General features: G+C 45.3%; 1 protein-coding gene across 1 annotated transcript; it reads left to right on the plus strand.

The window, feature by feature from the left end:
* The first annotated feature begins 3790 nt into the window (after positions 1-3790).
* Positions 3791-4966, plus strand: LOC126992921 (mucin-2-like). Its single transcript, XM_050851754.1, has one exon. It carries the CDS (start codon positions 3791-3793, stop codon positions 4964-4966), a length of 1176 nt encoding a protein of 391 aa, XP_050707711.1.
* Positions 4967-10192: the final 5226 nt, after the last annotated feature.

Consider the following 10192-nt stretch of genomic DNA (forward strand, 5'->3'; position numbering starts at 1 on the left):
TTCTCCCACCAACATATGGCCGCCGCTCACGTATATTTTTCTTTATGGCCTCGAAAGTTTTTTAAGTGTTAATATTTTAAATTATCAAAATTATTCATAGTCTGAGGTCTTATATATATGTCCTAAACTTTGGTCATAACTGTGTAATTAATGACATCAAAAGAAGAAAGTCTGGGAGGCCTTTTTATAATTTTGTGTGTTGACCCGTGTGAAGGGGAGGCGAGAAGGAGACGGGTGATTATTCCTTTGTCATTAGGAGGGGAAAAAACGATTGTGTAATAGTGACGGCGGTGTAGGAGGTAGGAAGAACTGTTGGAAAAAAGTGATTGGTTATAGTAATGGTAGTTATTATTGGAAGAGGAGACTGAGACGAGAGAATGTAAAGGAATAGGAAAACAAGGAAAACCAGGTAACAGTAAGCCAGTTGACTCATTACGAGGTTGTCCAATCTGGTGTTTTAATTTGCTCGTCAGTTACTTAAGTGCCTGACGAGCTGATGAAAACTCTGCTATGTCAACGTTGAGTTTACTCCTGACGTTATGGTTAATAGAGGAGAAGGAGGGGAAAGAAGGGATGGTGGAATAAATGAAAAAATATTAACGAGAGAATGATGAAGTGTAAGGAGGGAAGGAGACGGAAGGGGAGGGGGAGGAACACAAGGGAGAGTGAAAAATGCGAAAATAGAGAAAGAACATCGATGAAAAAAAAAAAATCTTAATATTTTTTGTTTACTACTACTACTACTACTACTACTACTACTACCTCTACTACTACTACACTACAACTACGACTACTATTGCCACTACTGCTACTACCACTACTACTACAACTACATATATTGCTACGGCCTCTGCTACTAATATAATAAAGATAACACGAACAACAACAACAACAACAACAACAACAACAACAACAATAATAATAATAATAATAATAATAATAATACTACTACTACTAATAATAATAATAATAATAATAGCGATGATGATAATAACAGTAATACCAGCACTCGTAATACTAATCCCTTTCAGCGGTGTCACGTGTAAGCCGCGCTCCCGCTCGTGGGCTCAGGCGGACTCCAAGCTTACACAAAAACAGGAGTATTTATAGTCAGACAGGGTTTAGTATTAATAGTCTTATTATCGTTATTTTTATTCTTTTTTTCATTTACCCAGCCAGTATTTTGCTGGTGTAATACAACTTGTCATTTTTTTATGTTCAGTATTTGTATCTTTATTTCTTGCTGTATTAATGTTTTTTTCGGATTACTGTTTTGCTATTTATTTGTTTGTTTCACTTAACTGGGCATTACTATTATCTTTATTCGTATCTCTATTGCTTGCTTTATTAGTTATGTTTGTGGTTACTTTTTTACACTATACTTGCTGATTAAATTCAACTTTTTCATTATTTCTATCATCATTTGTATCCTTATCTCTTGCGATATTTCTCTTGCCCCTATCTACCGCTTTCCTATTTATTTGTTTGTTGATTTTCACTATGAGCTCCTGCCATATGTGTGTTTGTTGTTATCCCAAACGTAAGCCAACCACATCCTTACATCCGCTTATATCCTTGTATCATTTAGTGGATCGGCTTCGTTATCGCTCGCCAGAATATGATACAAGTGGCTCCTGTGTTCAGTTTTGCAGTGGTGTTCCGATGATACGGCTTTATGTAATGCTCTTTGTCCTCGCGTATTGTTTGAAAGACTAACTGTGTGTGTGTGTGTGATTGCGTGTGTTTGTGTGTGTAGGTATGGAGTATGCATCTCACGTGTGGGGGGGCTCCACTCACACAGCTCTTCTGGACAGAGTGGAGTCTAAGGCTCTTCGTCTCATCAGCTCTCCTCCCCCTACTGATAGTCTTCTACCTCTTAAATTCCGTCGCGATGTTGCCTCTCTTTCTATCTTCTATCGATATTTCCACGCTGACTGCTCTTCTGAACTTGCTAACTGCATGCCTCCCCCCCTCCCGCGGCCCCGCTGCACACGACTTTCTACTCATGCTCATCCCTATACTGTCCAAACCCCTTATGCAAGAGTTAACCAGCATCTTCACTCTTTCATCCCTCACGCTGGTAAACTCTGGAACAATCTTCCTTCATCTGTATTTCCTCCTGCCTACGACTTGAACTCTTTCAAGAGAAGGGTGTCAGGACACCTCTCCTCCCGAAATTGACCTCTCTTTCGGCCACCTCTTATGATTCTTTTTTAGGAGCAGCGAGTAGCGGGCTTTTTTTTATTATTGTTTCCTTTTTTTGTGCCCTTGAGCTGCCTTCTTTGTTGTAAAAAAAAAAGGTAGGGTGGGATGGAAGGTATGGGGGAATGATGTGTGTGTGTGTGCGTGTTTGTGTGTGTGTGTGTGTGGTGTGTGTGTTTGTGTGTGTGTGTGTGTGTGTGTGTGTGTGTGTGTGTGTGTGTGTGTGTGTGTGTGTGTGTGTGTGTGTCAAGAAAAATCTTTTATACCTGCGTACATTACCACTGGAAGGTAATTAAGAGAGAGCGGCATAGGAAAAACGGCGTCATTAGCTTGCATTATACATTAAACCCGGGCAACACCATTTTGGGCAAGTACCCCTCCCCCCTGTACCCCATCTCTCTCTCTCTCTCTCTCTCTCTCTCTCTCTCTCTCTCTCTCTCTCTCTCTCTCTCTCTCTCTCTCTCTCTCTCTCTCTCTCTCTCTCTCTCTCTCTCTCTCTCTCTCTCTCTCTCTCTCTCTCTCTCTCTCTCTCTCTCTCTCTCTCTCTCTCTCTCTCTCTCTCTCTCTCTCTCTCTCTCTCTCTCTCTCTCTCTCTCTCTCTCTCTCTCTCTCATACACATACACACACACACACACACACACACACACACACACACACACACACACACACACATCCTCCTCCTCTTTGGTTAGGATATCTGCATGCAAGGACACGGTTTCTCATCCCCCTCCTCCTCCTTCTCCTCTTCTTCCTCCTCCTCCCCTTTCTCCCTCTCCTTGTGATCCTTGTCCTTCCCCTTCGGCTAGGATAAGTGCAAGGACACATGCACCCCTCCTCCTCCTCCTCCTCCCCCGTCCATTTCATGCACTCAACTACACACTGGAATATGACAGGCAAGGGGGAGAGGGAGGAGAGATGCCAGGGTAGGATGCATGAGAGGGAGAAGGGAGACTCCGAAGGGTGAACTGAAATGAAAGGTAAGACTGGGAAGGATGTGCAGAGAGGGAGGGAGAAGGGAAACTAGGAGGGATGGGTTAAAGGAAGGGTAAAAGAATGCAAGGCTGGTGGTGAGGGGGAAAAAAAAGGAGGGGCTGGTTTGAGGAAGGGTAAGGGAGTGCAGGTATGGAGTTGAAGGGAAAGCAAGGAGTGGTGTGTGTGAGAAGGAAGGGTAATGGAGTGAAGGGTTCGTAGTGAAGGCATAACTTGAAGGGGTGAGAGACAGCTAGAACGTGTGTGTGGGGTGCTGGGGTGGTGGGGGGGGAAGGCTTGTGGTTATGTTGTCAGTAAGTACAGCGCGGGGAGAGGCTTAACCTGACTCATTGTGTTGAATCCATCCCGCTCTGACTTTTTCTTCCGGTATCTGGCCTGGTAATTAATCCACCTATGCCTGGAGGCTCAGAACACAAAAAAAGGAATTGGATTTGTGTGTTTTGAATCCCTGAGCACATGAGGTCGTGTTGCGTGTGGCCGTGAAATAATATCTGTTGAGTATTGTTTGAGGTATTCATGTGAGAGTCATGCGAACAATACGTGGGAATAATACATGATGGAAAAACAGAGGAACATATGAAACCCCAAACACAGCACATGGTAACAGTACCCACAGTCCCCCACAGCAACGGACCCCACAGCCTCCCACAACAACGGCACCCACAGCCTCCCACAGCAACAGCACCCACAGCCCCCTACACCAACGGCACCCACAGCCTCCCACAGCAACGGCACCCACAGCCTCCCACAGCAACAGCACCCACAGCCCCCTACACCAACGGCACCCACAGCCTCCCACAGCAACGGCACCCACAGCCTCCCACAGCAACAGCACCCACAGCCCCCTATACCAACGGCACCCACAGCCTCACACATCAACAGCACCCACAGACTCCCACAGCAACGGCACCCACAGCCTCCCACAGCAACGGCACCCACAGCCTCCCACAGCAACGGCACCCACAGCCTCCCACGGCAACGGCACCCACAGCCTCCCACAGCAACGGCACTCACAGCCTCCCACAGCAACGGCACCCACAGCCTCCCACAGCAACGGCACCCCCCGCCTCCCACAGAAAGGCACCCACAGCCTCCCACAGCAACGGAACCCACAGCCTCCCACAACAACGGTACCCACAGCCCCCCACAGCAACTTCACCCACATCCCCCACAGCAACGGTACCCACAGCCCTCCACTGCAACGGCACCCACAGCCCCCCACAGCAACTTCACCCACAGCCCCCCACAGCAACGGTACCCACAGCCCCACACTGCAACGGTACCCACAGCCCCCCACAGCAACTTTACCCAGAGCCCCCCACAGCAACGGTACCCACAACCCTCCACTGCAATGGCACCCACAGTCCCCACAGCAACTTCACCCCACAGCCCCCACAGCAACAGTACCCAGCCCCCACTGCAGCAGCACCCACAGCCTCCACAGCAACAGCACCCACAACCTCCCACAGCAACAGCACCCACAGCCCCCCACAGCTTCACCCCAGCCCCTCACAGCAACAGTGCCCACAGCCTCCCACCCCACACCTCACCACAGCAACGGCACCCACAGCCCCCCACAGCAACTTCACCCACAGCCCCTCACAGCAACGGTACCCACAGCCTCCCACCCCACACCTCCCCACAGCAACGGCACCCACAGCCCCCCCAGCACCCGAACCCCCAACCCCCCACACCAACGGCGCCCACAGCCCCCCACTCCACACCTCCCCACAGCGCATCCACACAGCAAAGAGGAGGGGTCGAAAACATTAATATAGGGAGGGTGCTCCGGCACTATGAGTAAATATTTGACTTAACAAGGGCGGCAGCTGACCCACCCTGCGTCACCCCTCACTGCAGGCTTGTTAATCACGTCCACCATAGCCAGGTTCTCTCTCTCCCTATATATCTACCTCTATCCCTATCTATCTACCCATTTGTCTTTATCTCTCTATCTCTAAGCATTCTTGGTCAAGGTTCTCTCGTTATCTACTTCTGTCTCTATCTCTGTCTATCTCTCTTTCTCATTTTCTTGATCGCAGCTCTCTACTTCTCTATCTGTCTCTATCTCTCTCTCTCTCTCTCTCTCTCTCTCTCTCTCTCTCTCTCTCTCTCTCTCTCTCTCTCTCTCTCTCTCTCTCTCTCTCTCTCTCTCTCTCTCTCTCTCTCTCTCTCTCTCTCTCTCTCTCTCTCTCTCTCTCTCTCTCTCTCTCTCTCTCTCTCTCTCTCTCTCTCTCTCTCTCTCTCTCTCTCTCTCTCTCTCTCTCTCTCTCTCTCTCTCTCTCTCTCTCTCTCTCTCTCTCTCTCTCTCTCTCTCACATTTTTGGTTCTATTTCCCTTCTGCAAGTAAACATTTAACCCACGTAAGCTTCCTTCCCTTGAACTTGGTGGACTGAGAGAGGAAAAGAAGTGAGATACAAACAGACACAAAGACAGAAACGCAGACGCTCGGAGTTAAGGAAGTCCTGTCATTCCGGTACAAGTCATTCCAATCTCTGACCTAAAACAACTTCACAAGAGCCCCGCCGAAGGAAAGGTCTTGTTTACTTTATATCTTTTTTTTATTTATCTCTCTCTCTCTCTCTCTCTCTCTCTCTCTCTCTCTCTCTCTCTCTCTCTCTCTCTCTCTCTCTCTCTCTCTCTCTCTCTCTCTCTCTCTCTCTCTCTCTCTCTCTGTTGGGCATTAATGTATTTAGTTGGACGTTTTTGGCTTAATCTTTCTTTTCACGACACGGAGGTATTCGAGGCGCTTGTCTGAGTCGGTCTTTGAAGTCGTTTTGTTGTGCCAAGGTTCTTTATTGGTCTTCAAAGGGACTGACTTACTGAGAGATGCTTGGCGATAGTTTCTGTGCTTCTCGTCCTGATGGATAACCTTTTCTTCTTCTTTCTCCTCCTCCTGCTCCTCCTCCTCCTATTTCGGTGTCTTTCAAGGTTAGGACATAGTTGTGAGGATCAAGGTCTCTGTCTCACTCCCTACTACTACTCCTTTTTATCCTCCTTCTCCCTCTCTTCTTTCTCCTTCTCTCCTTTTCTTGTCTTCTAATGTTTTCAAAGATATGACCAGGATCTGAAAGTATGAGGGTTCCTACATTTTCCATCCTCCTAATCATTCTCCTCCTCCTCATTATCCTATTCTTCCTTCTCCTTCTCTTTCTTACTTTTCCTCCTCCTCCTCCATTTCTTCCTCCTCCTCCTCTTCTTAGTTTTCTTCCTCCTCCTCCTTCTCCTTCTTATCCTCCTGCTCCTCCTCCTCCTCCTCCTCCTCCTCCTCATCGCCAGGGCAAGACAACGACACTGGAAAAGCCTTGTTGCAACTTTGGCCTTCAGAAAGTTTGCAAGTCAAGGGGGATTCCTGGCTCTTTTTTTCTTTCTTTTCCTTCTCTTTTCCGCCCTCGCAAAGATATGTTGTCTTAAAGGAAACTTCTCATTATTCTCGGCGCGTCTTTGTTTCGTCGGCGCATTCCTATGTGTGTGTGTGTGTGTGTGTGTGTGTGTGTGTGTGTGCGTGTGGGTGGGTGGGTTTCTTTTTTCTTCTTTTTCTTTCGCTGGGTGTCTTGTCTTGTCTTTGTCTCTCTGTGTGTGTGTGTGTGTGTGTGTGTGTGTGTGTGTGTGTGTGTGTGTGTGTGTAATTCTTTTTTGTTTTGAAGGAGAGATCTCTGCTTTTGTCATTAATGAGCTATTTTCTGGCTTTGTCATTTTTGTTATTAAAAGTGAGTAGTTATTTTGATTTGCATTTTTATTATCATTATCATTTCTATTTCATTACTTGGCGACTCGGTAGACTCTACGGACACAGCCAGCCACGTTTACATTATACAACGGGTTTCTTGTATGACAATATGAACACTCCAAATGTATTCCTCCCCAGAACAGTGTCTTGGAAGTGATGTCTTTGTGTTGCAGCGCGCTGGATGTGTTATATGAGGAATATCAGATTAGAATATCTCATTTAACTTCCGAAAAGGCAATGGCAAAAATCAGTTAATATAAGGTAATTGTACATCATCTGGGCCTTCCACCGATATGTATGCTTTAAAAAGAAAATGTTTCGTCAAATTGCAATTCTCTTAAATTCGTGCTGGAAGTGTATTAGAAAAAGGAAATGTATTATATTTGGTTTCGGTTCCCCTCACAGCGGCGCCATGACAAACACAATTGCATACATCTCGCGTCACGCCGCCGAAAATGCACCGCAGATCCACAGCAATTAGTCTTCTCATGGCGGTGTTGTAATGTTGCTGCGGTGGACACGTATTATTGCAGTCAGTGGCGGCGGCTCCATTTTATTCCCGCTTATGAGACTCCCGGGACATTAAGGAGTCTACAGAGCGATTGGGTTAGGCTCAGTAATGGGATGAGATACAATACCGAGTGCAGTAATATTGGTACTGTATACATATTTATTTCATTTTTGTGAGCAGCGGTGTTTCATTTTTATTCACGTTTATGCGACGGGTAAATATTCAAGGACATGACTTAAAATGAAGCTTTTGTGTAGATTTATAGAAGTAGTCGTAGTAGTAGTAGTCGTAATCGTAGTAGTAGTAGTAGGAACATCAGTAGCAGTAGCGAAAGGAGAAACAGAATGGAGAAGAAGAGGAGAAAGAGAGGATTAGAGAAAACAATAGCAAATTAACAAAATATTATCACAGAGGGGCGCAACAATATCCCGTTCACCGACAAATTCTTTCATGTGATATTTTGAGCTCAGTTTTTTCGGGGTTACGGCGAGATGCACACACAGCGATATCCCGTTATTAATAAGGGACTCTGCTTTTGTTGCCAATAACGGAGAGCCGGCATAAAAATATAATCCGACAACGATATAGAAAAAGAACGAAAGATAAATAACTGATGCGCGACTGAAATTAGTAAACGTGAATATCAGAGCTTCATTTACTGTCTGCCAATTAAATTTCATACGTAATGGAGGCGTTGCGAGGGTGCAAGGAGAGCCGAGTGTGATGTCAAGGGGAGTTTATGAGGACATGCGAGGCGTTAAGTGACTCATGAGACAGGTGTGATGGGTAATTAATGGGCGGCAGGTGAGTGACGTGAGGCGGCTAGGAAGGTGTGCAGAGAGGCGCCAGGTAGGCAGGGATGGAGGCTCTCAGGTAATGATATTTTGTGGAGGTATGTGAAGCAGGTAAAGCCCAAACATATTAGTGAGGTATTTACATAAAGAGAACATCCTCTTCGTGCTGCTCACCTAATAATAAGACAGAACTAAATACCAAAATATTCATCAGTTTTGGGGTATTATAAAGGGTGTTCTATACTTAGGTGTGCTGTTGTTGTTGTTGCTGTAATCGCTGTGGGTATTAAAAATTTCAATACTATTTTTGTACCTGTGTGTGTGTGTGTGTGTGTGTGTGTGTGTGTGTGTGTGTGTGTGTGTGTGTGTGTGTGTGTGTGTGTGTGTGTGTGTGTGTGTGTGTGTGTGTGTGTGTGTGTGCCATATATGAGGAAATGTAAGGGCAAGAAGGTGGCTCTCGATTCTCACAATGAAAGAGATGAAAGAATTAAGACACCGATCAACTCATGCATCAGGTGGTGGGACAGCTTCTCCGCGTATCCCTACTAGTAACTATGGTAAGAGGCGTAAACGTTTTTGGTATGGCGCTGTATTGATTTCCCCTTCGTACATGAATATATAAAGAAATAATTGAATACCCAGTGAAGGCACGCCAAGAATTCTGTATACGTCTTACCTTGCCTCTCAACACCCACACCCTTCTTTCACCTTTACCTTTCTACTTTCCTTACCTTCTATACTTTTTTCTCCTTTTCGACAGACACATGAATGGTGGATAATAATGTATGGATAATGAGGGAGGTGAATTGATTTATGCCGCGTTTCCTTGGTCTTCCCATACTCTTTTCTTGTCCTTTTTCCTTCATCCTTATTTCTTTTTCTCCGTCTCTTCCCACGTGAGCCCAGCGAGAGGTGCTCAAACTAAGGTGAGTCCTCCTAATGAACGACTCGAGGGATTTTTGTACCTTACCTCTCTTAACCAAGCTTCTGCCCTTCTCTCTTTCCCTTCTCTCTCTCTCTCTCTCTCTCTCTCTCTCTCTCTCTCTCTCTCTCTCTCTCTCTCTCTCTCTCTCTCTCTCTCTCTCTCTCTCTCTCTCTCTCTCTCTCTCTCTCTCTCTCTCTCTCTCTCTCTCTCTCTCTCTCTCTCTCTCTCTCTCTCTCTCTCCGACTTTTATATAGTATCTTTTATATTCCGGCGTTTATGTGTTTCGCAAGGTACTAATGATGATTAAATTCCCCTGCATTCCTTTCATCTGATCTCCTTTGTCGTTATATTTTCTTAGTTTCTTCTTTTTATTTTCACGGTTATTATTATTGCCGAGTCTTTTTCCGTCGCATTCGTTTCTTTCCTTCTTTCTCCTTTACTTCCTTCCTTCTCTTTCCACCGTCTCATTTTCTTTGTTACCTTCATGCTTCGTTCTTTAGATCTTTTTCTCTCTATTTCCACTTTATACTCGACTTTTGGGTCATATTTTGCGGTTTTATTGGGAACTGCAGTGCATTCTTTGGTCTCTAGTTAGCTGTCTGAGTTGAAGGGTAGGACAAGGCAGGGAGGAAGGCGAGAGAGGTGATGAAAAGAGAGTAGGAATGAGAAAAGGGACGAATGGGAGTGGAAGTAAATTTTTTTTTTTTTTTACAGCTAAAGAAACAGCTCAAGGGCAACAAAAGAAAGGTGTAAAAAAAAAAAAGCCCGCTAATCGCTACTCCCACAAGAACAAAAGTAATGAGCGGCAAAAAGAGAGGTCACTTTCGGGAGGAGTAGAAAGTAGAAAGCGAGTTTTTTTTTTTTTTTTTTTTTTCTTTTCTTTTTTATGTTTTTGTAGTTACCCTCACAGGTATCTGTACATTTGAAAAACTTTTAAAATAGCTGTGGACGCCAACTCACAACAACAAGTTTTTCCATCTCTGTAAATATATGTATACATGTTTAAAGAGAGAGAGAGAGAGAGAGGAATGTTCAGGCC

This window comes from Eriocheir sinensis, unplaced genomic scaffold, assembly GCF_024679095.1.
Source record: "Eriocheir sinensis breed Jianghai 21 unplaced genomic scaffold, ASM2467909v1 Scaffold521, whole genome shotgun sequence".
NCBI lineage: Eukaryota > Metazoa > Arthropoda > Malacostraca > Decapoda > Varunidae > Eriocheir > Eriocheir sinensis.

What these genes read in the sequence shown, in the direction of transcription:
- LOC126992921 (XM_050851754.1), top strand. Translation starts at nt 3,791, where the DNA reads ATGGTAACAGTACCCACAGTCCCCCACAGCAACGGACCCCACAGCCTC.